Genomic DNA, 19,856 nt, shown 5'->3' on the forward strand with positions numbered 1-19,856 from the left:
GTATCAAGGCTATTGCTTTCAAACTTCAAATACTTACATGCTATCATGAGGTTACTGTACCTGGCAACTTGAATTTTACTTTGACCTTTGAATGACCTTGACTCTCAAGGTCAAATTATTAAATTTTGCTAAAATTGCCATAACTTCTTTATTTATGATTAGATTTGATTGATACTTTGATGAAACTACTCTTACCTGACATACCACAATAGACTTCACCCAAACCATCCCCCGTGCCCTCCCCCCCCTCCCCCTCCCCCCCCCTATTTTTTTTTTTTTTTTTTTTTTAAGATCATCTCACAAATGACCACCACACCCTCACACTATACCCCCCCCACCCCCCCCCCCCACCCCCCCCCCCAATTTTTTTTTTTGATTTTTTTTTTTTTTTTTTTTTTTTTAAGATCATCTCACAAATTATCACCACACCCTCACACTATACCCCCCCCCCATTTTTTTTTAAAACGGTTATGTTTGAAATACCGTCCAACCATCGCACCCAACCCCCCCCCCCCCCCCCCCCCCCCCCCCCGATTTTTTTTTTTTTTTTTTTTCGCTTTTTTTGAAGATAATGTAATAAATGTCCACAACGCCACACTATACACCCTTCTTCACTCCACTCCTCCCTCCTTTGTGATTGAAAATGAGAGTCCCTTCACCTTTAAAAAGAAAATAGATGAGCGGTCTGCACCCGCAAGGCGGTGCTCTTGTTTAATAAATTTAATAATGCTCATTTCGGAATCAAACGAATCATTTAGTTGTGCGTAATTAATTCAACGATAATTCGTTTAAAAGCATAGAATGAATGCTTCCATGTAACAACGCTACTCTGTATAATAGACTTTTTAGAATGCCATTTTTACGTAACAATTTATTTTTACAAAATACCGCTTTGTTTTGTTTACCTTGATATCATTATTTTGGATGGCTTTTCTGAACGAAATGTAGATGCATGTTTGTAAAATTTTCGTACCAGTATGACGAAAATCGTATCGCAATACAATATACGGATTGCGTATTGCGATATATACCGATATACCGGTATATTGTTGCAGCACTAGTATTGACACCATAAGAACGTGAAATATTGTGCATTTAATTGTCAACACGTGTGTAAACCCGTTTCGTATGATCAATTAATATACAACAATTTCTGTCCTAGTGTAAATGTTTCTATGGAAATAATGTTCAATAAGCTCATACTTGAACTCGGTATTCAGATTTGAAATACCTTAGCTCTCCTAATAAAAGTGTCTGGTTTAAGTATGCACGTGTGAATGTTTATTTAACTCTTTCAGTGCAGGAACCGAATTTTGAAGGCCTTTGCAAACAGTTTGGATCCAGATGAGACGCCACAGAACGTGGCGTCTCATCTGGATCCAAACTGTTTGCTATTCTGATAGTATTCTTTGAAAAAAAATCGAAGAAAATGCTAATTTTAGAAATTCAGCAGACAACATTTTAACAGACGACAAATTTCCCAGCATGCAAAGGGTTAACTGTCATGTGATTATCCTTGAATATCCTAAATATGTGTTATTGGGATGCCGATTGAGATGGAACAAGAATACTATGAGATATCCATATAGTTTATGTAAGCTAACCTTAGAATGAATTGCTCATGGTAAGCTATTATGATCACACTTTGTGTTGTTGTACTGCATGTGTTGTCCCTCCGGGATCTAGTGTCATGGACTTTAAGCTAGCTACCATTCTAGAGGTCTCATTTTAAACACAATCTTGATAAAACTTGGTCAGAATGTTTGTCTTTGCGATATCAAGGCCATGGTTGAATATGGGTCAAGTGTGGTAAAAACTGTAACACCAAGTAAAGTTCAGAGCCATGATTGCCCTCTTGTATAAATATAGAAGAAATTGATGTATCACTTACTAGCCAAAACCTAGAAGATAAGATATAACTTATTTGTCACACTCGTATTTCCCAGAGTTTGACGAGATGCACCTGCTGCCAGAGCCCTTGTTCTCCATCCCCACTGACAACACGTACATCATGAGCATTCTGGGTACTGAGAGTGGCCGCATCTTCATGGCCGGCAAAGACGGGTGTCTCTATGAACTGGCTTATCAGGTAGAGATGTTTTGGTAAAAGTTGCTTAGTGGTATTATTTGCAAATATCTGTTGTTTCAACATTTGCATAAACATGTCCTAATCGAGGTAGTTCACAGTCATGTTGAAGAGTTGGTCCTTATAAAAGGTTTTTCTGTCTGTCTTAAGGTCACCCAATAAAAGGATTTACTGTCTGTTGTTAGGTGGATTTGTTTGTCTGTCTATCGGTCGGTCATTTTTGATCTTTATGAAGTTTGTTGTGCATATTCCTTCCTCACTTCTCAAGCAATTTAATTTAAATTTCAAAGATGTCATCATCATGAAATGAAGATGTGAAAGGCACATTTCATCCCCAATGACTGACATATTCCCGAGTTCTTTGCTCTTAACATATCTGACGAAGCACAGTAGTGTTTTGAAACATATATGTAACAAAGCTTTAGTTAAAATAAGTTTCAATTGATTAATCTGCGCCTTACTAACCATACTAAGTTGGTTTCAGGCAGACGATGGTTGGTTCAGTCGCAAGTGCAGAAAGGTGAACCACTCTACCAGCTCCCTATCCTTCTTCGTGCCTTCCTTTCTGAACTTCTCATTCAGCGAAGAAGGTAAATGCATACGAGCCTTGTTCTGAGAAAACTAGGCTGAATGCATGTGTGTAAAGTGTCATCCAAGATTAGCCTGCAGGTGTTTTTTTTGGCCCCATTTCATAGCCGAAATTCGGCTCTGCTATGTTCCCAATCCCGAAGTTTTATTTTTTCCCAAAATGTGGCAGAAAATTCCCAATTTCAAAAAAAAAAATTTTTTTTTTTTTAAGAAAGAGGTGTCTAATGCATATTTTATCTCAATTTTAATGCAATTACATCTAACAAAGTATTAGATGATTTTGTTCTTTTAATTTGAATGATTATAAAGAGTTATATCAAATTTAGTATTTCCCTAATCAGTGGACTTTTCATGTGAAAAAAAGGCTAATGAATTTATTTTCCCAATTTCATGAAAATGCCGATAAAATTTCCAACTCCAAAGCCTTGGGCTATCTTCCCAAAAAGTGGAAAAAAACCCTGGCCTGTGCAATCCGCACAGGTTAATCAGGGACGACACTTTCCGCCTAAACAAGATTTTCGGTAAGAAGGAACTTCGTTTTAACGTAATATACCAAAAAAGCGGAAAGTGTCGTCCCTGATTAGCCTGACGGACTGCACAGGCTAATCTGGGACGACACTTTACGCACATGCATTATGCCCAGTTTTCTCAGAACGCAACACATATTTTATGTTCCTGACTGTAAGTACTAAAATATTGGTGAATTCAATTGAATGCCAGCAAGTAAATATTGAATACAGTAACAAGAAATCTATAGAATGAGATTGACTTTTGAATGTGAATCTTGAATACAAAAAAAACACTGAAAAAGAAAAGAATAACAGCAATAAAAGTTAAACATGGAGTTGAACTTAAAAATTATTAGCTTGGCGTTTTCGGAGAAAACCCGAGGTATTGTCATAGCCAGCTCGACGTGTCGTCTGCCATCCGCGTTGTGTTAAAACCTTAACATTTTGGTAAGGTTTTGAACATGGGCTCTAAAATCAAATTGCTTCCACCTACAACTTTGAAACTTCATATGTAGATGCACCTTGATGAGTTCTACATGCCACACCCATTTTTGGGTCAAAGGTCAAGTTCACTGTGACCTTTAAAAAACAAAAACAAAATCTGACAAGCTTTCATTTATTCAAAACTGCACCCGTAGCCGAGCATGGCAGCGGTTATGCGATGCTCTTGTTATTAAACAGTGGGCACTTATTTGTAGGTCTGATTTTCATAATTGCCAAAAAATGTATGTGTTTATACACAATCTGGCTTATTTCTGTGATATTTTGTGCTGGGGAAAGACCTAGAAAAAAATTGAAGGATGCTGTGCCCAGCGCCTTTTTGCTCTCCCCTTCTGCCCCTTTTGACTAATAAATAGAAAAAATGTGAATCTGTTTAAACATGTAATACAATTTTGCTAATATAAAATGTAAAATGAATACATCAATCTCCAACAGAACCTTAAGTACACTTGTAAGACAAAGATTTTTTTTTTATTAAGCTTATGACAGAAAATATCCATTAGACTGGACCATTTTTTATCAATCCCCTTTTAAACAGCAACCTGTACCTTTTGTTGTCCTAGATCTTTCATTGGAATTAGCAACATCAGCAAGCAAGCCATACTGCTTTTTATATTTAAAAGCTAAAAAAAAGAAGACAAGTTTGCCTTTATGAAACCAAGTATCTTAGCAAGCATGATTCTATATTTGCCAGTGTAAATATAGACTTGCTGGTATTTGCTTATTTCGATCACTGCTAGATCTTGAGATGTTTATCAGACCTGGTTGACCCACCGCCATGTTTTGTAGATCCTCTGGTGCAGATACAGGTGGACAATACACGTAACATCCTGTATGGCCGCACTGAGAAGGGCACTTTACAGGTGTATGACCTTGGGGCTGATGGGAAGGGGCTGTCCAAGGTCGCAGCTATCCCTTTGCAGAATATTGTACACAATGCTTCACACATAGCCAGGTAGGACCGTATTATTTGAAATTTGGGTTTATTCCAAAGTAAATCTTTAACCCGGTTTTCCGAAGGATAAAACTGTTTATTAGATTGGCGAATGCGGGCGGCTGGCGGGTGGGCAAGCTTGTCCGGGCCATAACCATGTCGTTCATTGTCAGATTTTAATATCATTTGGCACATATGTTCACCATCATTGGACGGTGTGTCGCATGAAAGAATTGCGTCGATATCTCCAAGGTCAAGGTCACACTTTAAGTTCAAAGTTAAAAAATGGCCATAAATAAGCTTGTCCGGGCCATAACTATGTCATTAAAGCCCGTTTTCAAAATCATTTGGCACATTTGTTCACTATCATTGGACGGTGTGTAGCGCAAAATAATTACATAGATATCTCCAAGGTCAAGGTCGCCATGACTAAAAATAGATTTTGAAACAAGGGGGGTAATTTTGATGAACAATCAGTAGCAATGCACATTTTGAGTTGTAGTTGTCTCCCTTTATCAGATTTTTTTATGGTGAAAACCTGGTTTTGTGACAATTTTGTCCCTTGTCTTTTTTTTTGTTTTAAACAAAGATTAGGTGGGATGTGATGAAATACAGTGACTTGTCATGGTTGGGTATTTCTTTTATTGTCTTATCTACGTTGTCATTTTTGTTTACAAATGATGTTGGCTGCTTGTCAGTGAATCAAACAGAAATATTGTTCATTAAATAGTACTAAGTAAGTTGTATTATTAAAGGCCAAGAAATCTGCTGTTTAAAGGTGGAACATAAAATAAACTATAAAGAATTGTGTCACAAAGGCAAAATTAATTCATTTTGATCAACAGAAAATGGAGGGGCGATAATTGACATGTTTAACCTTAAACCTAAAAAAATGCAAACATTGTTGCCGTCTATGAAACTATGATCACTAAAAAAAAATGCAGTGGTTTTGTGTCATTGCAGGACAATAGACAGATCAAACTTCAAGCCATTGGTGCACATTGCTCCCATCACAAGCTCTGAGTCCAGCAACGTCCATCTTGTGGCCATAACACAGACAGGTGGGTGGGCTTTACATCATTCTCCAATAGCAAGGCTAACTCTGCCATTCTCCAAATTAGTCGATTGCCATAAATGAGCAAATTTGGCAAAAATAAATAGTATAACGCTACAACTTTTTCTTCATAAAACCAATGAGAATATCTGTTCTTTGGTAAGTTCAGTTAAACATAGATTGAGGCTGTTATTGAAACATGAACAATACAGGTCACATTAGGAAATATTGTCATAAAACTTTGGGAGAAACATTGGGAGAAAAGTGTATAATTTTATGATTTAAGACTTTTAAAATATAACTGCTAAAACTTATAAAATTGAAAATCCTGACTAAAATCGAGTTAGTGATATGATTATTACAAATTTAAGTCATTATTTCTTAAATGAATATCTCACTTCCAAAGTTAGCAACTCAAATCATGCATGAACTGAATTTTAGGACTGGATTTGGAAAAATAATTATTTGTTGGATTTGGGTTTGACCTGCTAGTTGATTTAAAATCAGCTTCCCAAAAAGGCCTTATTAGTTGAAAATAATATAATTGTTATGATTGTGCTAATTTTAAATTGACTTAGAATGAATAGACTTGAATCACAGAATGTTGATCTCTAAATAAATGGACTTCATCTTTCAAATAAACTTAAGTTGCATTCGGGAAATTGCTAATGCAGCTCAAACTGGCAATGCAAAATATGTATAAAACTAAAGACACCTTGATATAACTACACCAATCATGAGGAATTATGTAAATGTGATTATGAATGAAAACCCTTTCGCTTTAAAACCTATTAAATGTTAACAATTCTCCATCATAACTGCTGACATGATATCAATCACCCTTCCAGGACTTCGCCTGTACTTCACGACCAACCCATTCGGCAGTTCCAAGTCACGCCCCAGCATGCTGACGCTGGTTCACGTAAGACTCCCGCCTGGCTTCCTGATCTCCACCGCCCCACAGAGGCCCAACAACGTACACATGGCCTACTACAAGCAGGGTGAGCAATTGTCAAGCATAATCATAGTTTAACATAGCTCAAAAAACTGTTGTTCTTTTTTTCAAGAAGGGCGAAAATGGGATAAGTTATAGCATTCATTGTGAAGTGCCATATTGTTATACGCAGCTAGTTAAAACTTGTTGATACCACCAATAACACAATTTGAAATAGCAAAGTACTTTTTTGTACAAAAACACTTCACAGAAAAAATTACACCATTGTTATATGTATCTTAATGTATATTATTATGAAATCATTTATAGCTCATCTATTTTTTGAAAAGCGTCCGGTTAAGTTTTGCGTTTAGGTCCACTTTTCTCAGAAAGTATAAATGCTATTGCATTTAAACTTGGTACACTTACTTACTATCATGAGGGGACTGGGCAGGCAAAGTTAGATAACTCTGGCTTGCATTTTGACAGAATAATGTGCCCTTTTTAGAAAATTGAAAATTTTGGTTAAGTTTTGTGTTTAGGTCCATTTTATTCCTTAAGTATGAAAGCTATTGCTTTCATACTTGCAACACTTACTAACTATCATAAGGGGACTGTGCAGGCAAAGTTATGTAACTCTGACTGGCATTTTGACAGAATTATGTGCCCTTTTTATACTTAGAAAATTTAAAATTTGGTTAAGTTTTGTGTTTAGGTCCACTTTATTCCTACAGTATCAAAGCTATTGCTTTCATACTTGCAACACTTATTAACTATCATAAGGGGACTGTGCAGGCAAAGTTATGTAACTCTGACTGGCATTTGGACGGAATTATGGGCCCTTTATACTTAGAAAATTGAAAATTTGGTTAAGTTTTGTGTTTTGGTCCACTTTACCCCTAAAGTATCATAGATATTGCTTTCATACTTGGAACACTCGCAAACTATCATAAGGGTACAGTAAAAGGACAAGTTGCATAACTCTGGTTGTCATTTTTACGGAATTATGGCCCTTTTTTGACTTAGTAACTTTGAATATATGGTTAAATTTTGTGTTTCGATCCACTTTACTTCTAAAGTATCAAGTACCACCTTACAAATGACCACAACACCCTCACACTTTACCCACCCCACCCCCCCACATTATTTTTTTTGAAACGGTTAAAAACACAAATATATATTTTTATTATTTTATTTTGAAATACCGTCCAGCCAGTGCACCCAAGAATCCCCTCCCCACCCCACCCCCGATTTTTTTTTTGCATTTTTTTTTGCATTTTTTGAAGATAATGTAATAAATGTCCACACCCCCACACTATACACCCCTCCTCACTCCACCCCTCCCTCCTTTGTGATTAAAATTGAGAGTCCCTTCACCTTTAAAAAGAAAATAGATGAGCGGTCTGCAACCGCAAGGCGGTGCTCTTGTTTTATTTTAGAATAGTCATTTAAAAATGATTTAAACCTGCAGTATAGTGGTTTTGTATGTAAAGGGTCAATAAATATATTCAGAAATCAAAGAAAAAAGTCACCCATGACTGAGCTTATAATTGATATGCATTTCACATGTGCGTTAACCGTAAAACGTATATCCAATTAATGCTAGTAAGACACCGATTACCAGAAAACTATATGAAGTGAAATTGCTAAAACTTTACTGGGCAATGACAGTTTAATCACCACAGCTTGAAAATACAGCATAACTTAAACGTACAGTTACGCACATTTTTATCAAAATTAATTTCTAGTTTGATGTTCTATTATGATCTGCTGACAGGATTTTTGCAACATTGCATATTAAGGGGTCATCTATCGTCTTTCCTAAAGCCAATGCGAATGTAAATTTCAAAATGCTGTAATGCATTTTCATTTATTAACAACCAAAATGTTCCCAAAATTTATTAAAAGTACAGGCCATTTAGAAATTGTAATAGTTTATTGCAAATTTCACATGGAAAGGTAAATATCAGCTGATTAGAATTAATAAGTTGTCTGTTAAAATATGAAGTTTAGTTGTTTGGATTTTCCAATGCTTTAGAATATGGAATTTCAGTGATGGAGACATATTTATACTAAAAATTACTTCAAATGTTACCCTGCTAGTGTTTGATGTCTTCAGGTTGCATGTTGCTGATGGCCTCTCAAGGGGAGAGCAGTGATCTACTGTGGACAATCGGCAGTGATTCCTTCCCCTTTCAGAATCAACTCATGGAGTCACATGTACGGTATCATACAAAATGATTTATTGGGCATTTGTTGCCACGTGATTTCAAGTTTGATGAAGGTTGATAGGGAAAATGTATGATCCGAAAAAGATCTGTGCTCTGGGATTACCAGACTTAGTGCATGTACGTTAAAGGGATCTCTTCACGGTTTGGTAAATTGACAAAATTGAAAAAAGTAGTTTCAGATTCGCAAATTTTCATTTTAGTTATGATATTTGTGAGGAAACAGTATTACTGAACATTTACCATAGTCCAATATAGCCATAATATGTATCTTTCGACGATTTGAAAACCTAAAAATTATAAAGCGTTGCAACGCTAAACGTTTGAATAATTTGGAGAGTTCTGTTGTTGTTTAAATTTACGAAACTACGTATATAAAGCATTTAATGACAAACTTCAAAATATGCCAAAATCTGTGAAAAGGCCCCTTTAGGTATTGTCCCATATGTGCCTGTGCAGTCTGCACAGGCTAGTCAGGGATGACACTTAGTGACTTTATGCTTTTATGGAATTTTTTGTTTTAAAGAAAGTCTGTTAAATGAAAATCCGCTCTAGGCGAAAAGTGTCCTCGCTGATTAGCCTGTTTACTATTTTTATCTTTGATCATGATGTTTGAATTATCTGTTGAAATAAAAAAAAATAAACAAATGTAATACATCTTTGAATTAAAATTTAGATTGAAACTTAAAATGTGTCTTAAGGATCAAGTTTAGATGGGCAAGACACTTTTTTTACTTTGATGATTTGCAAACCCCTGAGTTATTTGTCCTTGAACATGTCTTACAAAGCTGCACAGGAGGAGAGGTCAGGAGTAGTGCATAAAGTAAATACTGTTGTTATCAGCAGGAGAGGAGCAAAGATGGTAAATAAATATATCAAGGGTAAATTACAGCTTTGGTTGACCTTCTTTGTATCTTTCCCACTGCAGTATTGGCTCTCTGTACTGTTACTAGCTGTTTTTGTTACCTCCTCATTGGGAAGAGGCCTAGTATATTATTTTTGGGGAAGAATTATTCACTACATCGCTGATTGGTTGAATGAAAAAGCTGATGTCAGTTTAAATTTAGTGGAAAACTGCTTTAATTAAAAAACTACTTTTTATTTAGAAGAGGCCTTTATAGACTTTGTTAAATAAGGTGAAAACCCCACGACTAGATCAGGGTATTTAGAATGTTCTGCCTCCATCTTAGTTTAAACCATTCACACACCCGTCTATCCCTGTCCCCAACTGCAGTCCACAGTTCCTGTGGACGGCAGGACGTGGTCTGTGGGAGAGCTGGACTACTACCACCCACCCCTACCCGCTGCTGAGAGTACCGGACGAGACCCGCCCGTCGTGGTCACACAACATACACAGCCACCACGTAAATTCATCATACTTAGCGCACAGGTGAGTTAAAATAATGATTTGTAGACAACAATGGCTAGAAGCAGAAGGTAATTTGCAAAGATAATGATAGTCTTTTAAAGCATTTAGCATTTGCAACAATTCTTTGTTCTTAACACACAGATTGGTTAATTGAAGCTTTTTAGTTTCTTTTACCTTACAAAACAGTTTTATTAATAGTCAATTTGTGGAGTAGCCTTTGGGGATTTGTTTTCTTCATTTATGGACGGCTTAGTTTTCCATTATAGGAAATAGTGTTATTAAAGAATATTCGTGAAACTGATGGATGCACCCAGATGATATGCTTTGTCTACAAATGGGTTAATTATGTGGAAACAAATTATTGTTCATGGGACAATAACTCATAAAAACTTACTGGAACAGAACAACATGAAAAAACTATGTTTTTGGGATCAAATTTCCCATTCTCAATGTTCAAAAATAAATAAAAATTTGATTTTTTCTCTTATTTGTTAATCAGAACATGTAGTTTATTTCCCTTTACAACTTTATGAATTGAACACTGATGAATATAAACCCTACATCTCTTTAACCTTTTTATCTCAATTTTATAGTAGTTGTTAGCAAAAATCAAACCACTCAATATTCAGTTTTAGTGCAAAATAACGAAGTTTAGGGGGGTATATAGGAGTGAACTTGTCTGTCGGTCGGTCTGTCGGTCGGTCTGTCGGTCGGTCCGTATTAAGTGTCTGCTCTCTAATTCAAGTAGTTTTCATCTGATCTTCACCAAACTTGGTCAGAAGTTGTATCTAGATGATGTCTAGGCCAAGCTTGAACATGGGCCTTGCCGGGTCAAAAACTAGGTCACGGGGTCACTTGGTGTGTTTTAAACTTTCAGCATGTTGTCTGCTCTCTAATTCAAGTAGTTTTCATCCGATCTTCACTAAACTTGGTCAGAAGTTGTACCTAGATGATCTTATGGCCAAGTTCGAACATGGGCCTTGCCGGGTCAAAAACTAGGTCACGGGGTCACTTAGTGCGTTTTTTAACATTCAGCATGGTGTCCTCTCTCTTATTCAAGTAGTTTTCATCCGATCTTCACCAAACTTGGTCAGAAGTTTTATCTAGATGTTCTGAAAGCCAAGTGTGAACATGGGCCACGCCAGATCAAAAACTAGGTCACAAGGTCATATAGTACATTTTACACATTGAGCATGGTTCCGCTCTCTAATTCAAGTAGTTTTCATCCGATCTTCACCAAACTTGGTCAGAAGTTGTATCTAGATGAGCTCAAGGTCAAGTTTGAATATGGGTCATGCTGTGTCAAAAACTAGGTCACAAGGTCACCTAGTGCGTTTTAAACATTGAGCAAAATATTCATGTCCATGCGGCATGTGGGGGTATTAGTCACGCCTGTGACAAAGCTCTAGTTAGCCTTGAAGTTGCCCAGTTATAACAACCTGCTGCTGTTTCAGGGCAGTCACATTTTAAGCAAGCTGCGTCCTGTGGATCAGCTGCGACAGCTGCTCATTGACTGTCAGGGACCTGACTCAGAGGAAGTGAAGGCATTCTTCAGGCTACATAAGGTAGAGTTGAGGGAGAGATTGAGGGTTGGGTGAGCTCATTGACTGTAAGGGACCTGACAGAGGAAGTGAAGGCATTCTTCAGGCTACATAAGGTAGAGTTGAGTGAGGGATTGAGGGTTGGGTGAGCTCATTGACTGTCAGGGACCTGACTCAGAGGAAGTGAAGGCATTCTTCAGGCTACATAAGGTAGAGTTGAGGGAGAGATTGAGGGTTGGGTGAGTTCATTGACTGTCGGGACCTGACTCAGAGGAAGTGAAGGCATTCTTCAGGCTACATAAGGTAGAGTTGAGGGAGGGATTGAGGGTTGGGTGAGTTCATTGACTGTCGGGACCTGACTTAGAGGAAGTGAAGGCATTCTTCAGGCTACATAAGGTAGAGTTGAGTGAGGGATTGAGGGTTGGGTGAGTTCATTGACTGTCAGGGACCTGACTCAGAGGAAGTGAAGGCATTCTTCAGGCTACATAAGGTAGAGTTGAGGGAGGGATTGAGGGTTGGGTGCGTTCATTGACTGTAAGGGGCCTGACTCAGAGGAAGTGAAGGCATTCTTCAGGCTACATAAGGTAGAGCTGAGGGAGAGATTGAGGGTTGGGTGAGCTCATTGACTGTCAGGGACCTGACAGAGGAAGTGAAGGCATTCTTCACGCTACATAAGGTAGAGTTGAGGGAGAGATTGAGGGTTGGGTGAGCTCATTGACTGTCAGGGGCCTGACTTAGAGGAAGTGAAGGCATTCTTCAGGCTACATAAGGTAGAGTTGAGGGAGAGATTGAGGGTTGGGTGAGCTCATTGACTGTCAGGGACCTGACTCAGAGGAAGTGAAGGCATTCTTCAGGCTACATAAGGTAGAGCTGAGGGAGAGATTGAGGGTTGGGTGAGCTCATTGACTGTCAGGGACCTGACTCAGAGGAAGTGAAGGCATTCTTCAGGCTACATAAGGTAGAGTTGAGGGAGAGATTGAGGGTTGGGTGAGCTCATTGACTGTCAGGGGCCTGACTTAGAGGAAGTGAAGGCATTCTTCAGGCTACATAAGGTAGAGTTGAGTGAGGGATTGAGGGTTGGGTGAGCTCATTGACTGTCAGGGGCCTAACTCAGAGGAAGTGAAGGCATTCTTCAGGCTACATAAGGTAGAGTTGAGTGAGGGATTGAGGGTTGGGTGAGCTCATTGACTGTCAGGGGCCTGACTCAGAGGAAGTGAAGGCATTCTTCAGGCTACATAAGGTAGAGTTGAGGGAGGGATTGAGGGTTGGGTGCGCTCATTGACTGTCAGGGACCTGACTCAGAGGAAGTGAAGGCATTCTTCAGGCTACATAAGGTAGAGTTGAGGGAGGGATTGAGGGTTGGGTGAGTTCATTGACTGTCAGGGACCTGACTCAGAGGAAGTGAAGGCATTCTTCAGGCTACATAAGGTAGAGTTGAGGGAGGGATTGAGGGTTGGGTGCGCTCATTGACTGTCAGGGACCTGACTCAGAGGAAGTGAAGGCATTCTTCAGGCTACATAAGGTAGAGTAGAGTTGAGGGAGAGATTGAGGGTTGGGTGAGCTCATTGACTGTCAGGGACCTGACTCAGAGGAAGTGAAGGCATTCTTCAGGCTACATAAGGTAGAGTTGAGGGAGGGATTGAGGGTTGGGTGCGCTCATTGACTGTCAGGGACCTGACTCAGAGGAAGTGAAGGCATTCTTCAGGCTACATAAGGTAGAGTTGAGGGAGGGATTGAGGGTTGGGTGCGCTCATTGACTGTCAGGTACCTGACTCAGAGGAAGTGAAGGCATTCTTCAGGCTACATAAGGTAGAGTTGAGGGAGGGATTGAGGGTTGGGTGCGCTCATTGACTGTCAGGGACCTGACTCAGAGGAAGTGAAGGCATTCTTCAGGCTACATAAGGTAGAGTTGAGGGAGGGATTGAGGGTTGGGTGCGCTCATTGACTGTCAGGGACCTGACTCAGAGGAAGTGAAGGCATTCTTCAGGCTACATAAGGTAGAGTTGAGGGAGAGATTGAGGGTTGGGTGAGCTCATTGACTGTCAGGGACCTGACTCAGAGGAAGTGAAGGCATTCTTCAGGCTACATAAGGTAGAGTTGAGGGAGGGATTGAGGGTTGGGTGAGCTCATTGACTATCAGGGACCTGACAGAGGAAGTGAAGGCATTCTTCAGGCTACATAAGGTAGAGTTGAGGGAGGGATTGAGGGTTGGGTGCGTTCATTGACTGTAAGGGGCCTGACTCAGAGGAAGTGAAGGCATTCTTCATGCTATATAAGGTAGAGTTGAGGGAGGGATTGAGGGTTGGGTGAGTTCATTGACTGTCGGGACCTGACTCAGAGGAAGTGAAGGCATTCTTCAGGCTACATTAGGTAGAGTCGAGGGAGGGATTGAGGGTTGGGTGCGTTCATTGACTGTCAGGGGCCTGACTCAGAGGAAGTGAAGGCATTCTTCAGGCTACATAAGGTAGAGTTGACGGTGGGATTGAGGGTTGGGTGAGATCATTGACTGTCAGGGACCTGACTCAGAGGAAGAGAAGGATTTCTTCAGGCTACATAAGGTAGAGTTGAGGGAGGGATTGGGGGTTGGGTGAGTTCATTGACTGTCGGGACCTGACTCAGAGGAAGTGAAGGCATTCTTCAGGCTACATAAGGTAGAGTTGAGGGAGGGATTAAGGGTTGGGTGAGCTCATTGACTGTCAGGGACCTGACTCAGAGGAAGTGAAGGCATTCTTCAGGCTACATAAGGTAGACTTGAGGGAGGGATTGAGGGTTGGGTGAGTTCATTGACTGTCAGGGGCCTGACTCCGAGGAAGTGAAGGCATTCTTCAGACTACATAAGGTAGAGTTGAGGGAGGGATTGGGGGTTGGGTGAGTTCATTGACTGTCGGGACCTGACTCAGAGGAAGTAAAGGCATTCTTCAGGCTACATAAGGTAGAGTTGAGGGAGGGATTAAGGGTTGGGTGAGCTCATTGACTGTCAGGGACCTGACTCAGAGGAAGTGAAGGCATTCTTCAGGCTACATAAGGTAGAGTTGAGGGAGAGATTGAGGGTTGGGTGAGTTCATTGAATGTCAGGGACCTGACTCAGAGAAAGTGAAGGCATTCTTCAGGCTACATAAGGTAGAGTTGAGGGAGGGATTGAGGGTTGGGTGAGTTCATTGACTGTCAGGGGCCTGACTCAGAGAAAGTGAAGGCATTCTTCAGGCTACATAAGGTAGAGTTGAGGGAGAGATTGAGGGTTGGGTGAGTTCATTGAATGTCAGGGGCCTGACTCAGAGGAAGTGAAGGCATTCTTCAGGCTACATAAGGCAGAGTTGAGGGAGGGATTAAGGGTTGGGTGAGTTCATTGACTGTCAGGGGCCTGACTCAGAGGAAGTGAAGGCATTCTTCAGGCTTCGTAAGGTAGAGTTGAGGGAGGGATTGAGGGTTGGGTGAGTTCATTGACTGTCAGGGACCTGACTCAGAGGAAGTGAAGGCATTCTTCAGGCTACATAAGGTAGAGTTGAGGGAGAGATTGAGGGTTGGGTGAGTTCATTGACTGTCAGGGGCCTGACTCAGAGAAAGTGAAGGCATTCTTCAGGCTACATAAGGTAGAGTTGAGGGAGAGATTGAGGGTTGGGTGAGTTCATTGACTGTCAGGGGCCTGACTCAGAGGAAGTGAAGGATTTCTTCAGGCTACGTAATGTAGAGTTGAGGGAGGGATTAAGGGTTGGGTGAGTTCATTGACTGTCAGGGACCTGACTCAGAGGAAGTGAAGGCATTCTTCAGGCTACATAAGGTAGAGTTAAGGGAGAGATTGAGGGTTGGGTGAGTTCATTGACTGTCAGGGGCCTGACTCAGAGGAAGTGAAGGCATTCTTCAGGCTACATAAGGTAGAGTTGAGGGAGGGGTTAAGGGTTGGGTGCGTTCATTGACTGTCAGGGACCTGACTCAGAGGAAGTGAAGGCATTCTTCAGGCTACATAAGGTAGAGTTGAGGGAGGGATTGAGGGTTGGGCGAGTTCATTGACTGTCAGGGACCTGACTCAGAGGAAGTGAAGGCATTCTTCAGGCTACATAAGGTAGAGTTGAGGGAGGGATTGAGGGTTGGGTGAGTTCATTGACTGTCAGGGGCCTGACTCAGAGGAAGTGAAGGCATTCTTCAGGCTACATAAGGTAGAGTTGAGGGAGGGATTGAGGGTTGGGTGAGTTCATTGACTGTCAGGGACCTGACTCAGAGGAAGTGAAGGCATTCTTCAGGCTACATAAGGTAGAGTTGAGGGAGAGATTGAGGGTTGGGTGAGTTCATTGACTGTCAGGGGCCTGACTCAGAGGAAGTGAAGGATTTCTTCAGGCTACGTAAGGTAGAGTTGAGGGAGAGATTGAGGGTTTGGTGAGTTCATTGACTGTCGGGACCTGACTCAGAGGAAGTGAAGGCATTCTTCAGGCTACATAAGGTAGAGTTGAGGGAGAGATTGAGGGTTGGGTGAGCTCATTGACTGTCAGGGGCCTGACTCAGAGGAAGTCAAGGCCTTCTTCAGGCTACATAAGGTAGACTTGAGGGAGGGATTGAGGGTTGGGTGAGCTCATTGACTGTCAGGGGCCTGACTCAGAGGAAGTCAAGGCCTTCTTCAGGCTACATAAGGTAGACTTGAGGGAGGGATTGAGGGTTGGGTGAGCTCATTGACTGTCAGGGGCCTGACTTAGAGGAAGTGAAGGCATTCTTCAGGCTGCATAAGGTACGTTTTGGAGAATGACCAAGGTCTTAGTGGATTTATCAACTTCCAGGGGAATGTTTCTTGTGTAAAGGGAATAGGAGAGAGGCTTAAATTGTCATACATTTTTATTATTTGCTGGCCAAGTATAAGTGGGTAAAGTTTATTGAGCAAGGAGAATATATGAGATTCTTCCAGTTCTGAATGTTAAGTGAGCAGGCTAAACCTAAGCTATGAAAGTGAGTTTTTACATTCATGAAAATCTTGTATAATTAAGCTGTTTAATAAATATAGCATGTATATTTCTAGTGAAAACATGTTCTTATTTTATTTTCTCTTATGAAAATATTGTTATAAGGTTTGTTTTGTAAAATTTGGGGTTATAACAGTGTTTTCCTCAGTTCAATAAAAATATTTCATATGATGCTTGCTCTGTAAACTTAGTGATGCACTATAATAAGAACTTTTCATGATGGATTGATGAATGGCCTTTCTTCATGATTGTTTAATCATATTACTTTTTCATGTTTCCAGATAGAGCAGTCTTGCGCCACATGCCTAATTCTTGCCTGTTCACGGATGGCCTCAGAGCAGCAAGTGGCAGATTGGGCTAAAATGGCATTCTTCCAGTATGGCGGGGAGGCCCAGTACTCGTACAGTGATCGGCCCATGATGCCGAGTAACATTGGGCCTGCAGGTATGATGTGGGATAGCTAACATATAGAAAAGTTATTGTTGGCAAGGAATTTAGGAATTTAGGAGCCTGGACCTTGTCTTTCTGAAAGTTGTTTTGTCCCTTACCAGTTCCACTTGATGGAACTATACGTTGTTACTTGAAAGTAAGAGATAGTCATGCCGGTTAAAAGTTAAGGTCATGCTTCAATTGATAATGTTTGAGAGTCCATTTTTGTGTCAGTTTCATATCTGCTATACCTTTTGAATGTTCATGATACTTTCCTCAAATGTTAAAGGCATGTTAACATTTGGATATTTAATGAACATGCAAATATGACAGCCAGGGCCCTCACACTACTTTGGGGGAAGGGGTCCGCAGCCCTTAGGAGGGGAAATTTTCGCGGCGTTTCCCTTTTTGGGGGATTATTTTACTTACTCTCTCATTATTACATTTGTACATGTTTTCACTAAATTCATTGCATTTTTTTTATGATTTAGTATGTTTGAAAAGATTAAATTGAAATAGAATTGAGATATAATAATCATGAGATGAGACACATCTTTCTTTAAAAAAAAAATATTTTTTTTATTTTTATTTAGGGGGAATTTTTCAAAAGGGGAAAAAAGTATACCTTTCAGGTGGGGGACTGCCGCCGAAATTTGGCGGCAGATTTGATAGATTGAGGGCCCTGACAGCTTAGATCTTTTGCTTATACCTGTGTTTTTTCTAGCTGGAAAATTGATAAATGTATTGTAAACCAACACATTGTAGTATTCTCAAGATTTATTAATGTATCACGACTGTACTGTTCTCTATTTGATCCTTGAAGGGGATGGATTGTCTCATGTGTTTAGATAAATGGTTTCCAAACATGTCCATGCTCAGCAATGTAGGTCAACAGTTGATGTCCGTAGTATAATCCCAATACTCGTCATCCAACACAATAAACACGTTCTCAGTGTGTTCCTTATTCAAGTGTTCCTTAACGAACTGGTCATTATTGGGATGGGTTTTGGAACATGTTCCAACCTGGAGTACCAGAGCAATATTCTCCAGAGATGTTTCTCAAATAATCAAGCCTGGCTAAGAGAAAATGGGGTTTAATGCATGTGCTTAAAGTGTCATCTCTGCACAGGCGAATCAGAGACAACACTTTCTTCATAAACTGTATTTTTGCTAATCAAGCTTCATTTAAACAACAAAGTCCATAAAAGCTAAAAGTGAAGTCCCTGATTAGCCTGTGCAAATTGCACATGCTAATCTGGGACTACACTTTAGGCACATGCTAATCTAGGACTACACTTTAGGCACATGCTAATCTAGGACTACACTTTAGGCACATGCTAATCTAGTACTACACTTTAGGCACATGCTAATCTGGAACTACACTTTAGGCTTATGCTAATCTGGGACTACACTTTACGCTCTTGCTAATCAAGGACTACACTTTAGGCACATGCTAATCTGGAACTGCACTTTATGCTCATGCTAATCTAGAACTACACTTTACACACATGCTAATCTAGGACTACACTTTAGGCACATGCTAATCTAGGACTACACTTTAGGCACATGCTAATCTGGAACTACACTTTAGGCACATGCTAATCTGGAACTACACTTTAGGCACATGCTAATCTGGAACTACACTTTACGCTCGTGCTAATCTAGGACTACACTTTAGGCACATGCTAATCTGGAACTACACTTTAGGCACATGCTAATCTGGAACTACACTTTACGCACATGCTAATCTGGAACTACACTTTAGGCACATGCTAATCTAGGACTACACTTTAGGCACATGCTAATCTGGAACTACACTTTACGCACATGCTAATCTGGAACTACACTTTACGCTCATGCTAATCTGGAACTACACTTTAGGCACATGCTAATAAGGGACTACACTTTAGGCACATGCTAATCTGGGACTACACTTTAGGCACATGCTAATCTGGGACTACACGTTAGGCACATGCTAATCTGAGACTACACTTTAGGCACATGCTAATCTGGGACTACACTTTAGGCACATGCTAATCTAGGCCTACACTTTAGGCACATGCTAATCTGGGACTACACTTTAGGCACATGCTAATCTAGGACTACACTTTAGGCACATGCTAATCTAGGACTACACTTTAGGCACATGCTAATCTGGAACTACACTTTATGCTCATGCTAATCTAGAACTACACTTTACACACATGCTAATCTAGGACTACACTTAAGGCACATGCTAATCTAGGACTACACTTTACGCTCGTGCTAATCAAGAACTACACTTTACGCACATGCTAATCTAGGACTGCACTTTAGGCACATGCTAATCTGGAACTACACTTAAGGCACATGCTAATCTGGAACTACACTTTACGCTCATGCTAATCTAGGACTACACTTAAGGCACATGCTAATCTAGGACTACACTTTAGGCACATGCTAATCTGGAACTACACTTTAGGCACATGCTAATCTGGAACTACACTTAACGCTCATGCTAATCTAGGACTACACTTAAGGCACATGCTAATCTAGGACTACACTTTAGGCACATGCTAATCTAGGACTACACTTTAGGCACATACTAATCTAGGACTACACTTTAGGCACATGCTAATCTGGGACTACACTTTAGGCACATACTTATCTAGGACTACACTTTAGGCACATGCTAATCTGGGACTACACTTTAGGCACATGCTAATAAGGGACTACACTTTAGGCACATGCAAATCTG

At 40.2% G+C, this 19,856-nt stretch overlaps 1 protein-coding gene across 3 annotated transcripts in view; it reads left to right on the forward strand.

Annotated features, from left to right (window-relative positions):
- LOC127862641 (nuclear pore complex protein Nup155-like) overlaps positions 1 to 19,856 on the forward strand; it is a 76,897-nt gene that overhangs the window by 17,389 nt on the left and 39,652 nt on the right. For all 3 annotated transcript variants that reach the window (XM_052401845.1, XM_052401846.1, XM_052401844.1), the window contains exons 7-15: positions 1,947 to 2,089; positions 2,571 to 2,676; positions 4,474 to 4,639; positions 5,582 to 5,679; positions 6,521 to 6,673; positions 8,726 to 8,826; positions 10,069 to 10,224; positions 11,658 to 11,768; positions 16,972 to 17,134. In XM_052401845.1, coding sequence (XP_052257805.1) covers positions 1,947 to 2,089; positions 2,571 to 2,676; positions 4,474 to 4,639; positions 5,582 to 5,679; positions 6,521 to 6,673; positions 8,726 to 8,826; positions 10,069 to 10,224; positions 11,658 to 11,768; positions 16,972 to 17,134 — 1,197 coding nt within the window. The remainder of the gene's footprint in view (positions 1 to 1,946; positions 2,090 to 2,570; positions 2,677 to 4,473; positions 4,640 to 5,581; positions 5,680 to 6,520; positions 6,674 to 8,725; positions 8,827 to 10,068; positions 10,225 to 11,657; positions 11,769 to 16,971; positions 17,135 to 19,856) is intronic.

Source organism: Dreissena polymorpha, chromosome 16 (genome assembly GCF_020536995.1).
Source record: "Dreissena polymorpha isolate Duluth1 chromosome 16, UMN_Dpol_1.0, whole genome shotgun sequence".
NCBI lineage: Eukaryota > Metazoa > Mollusca > Bivalvia > Myida > Dreissenidae > Dreissena > Dreissena polymorpha.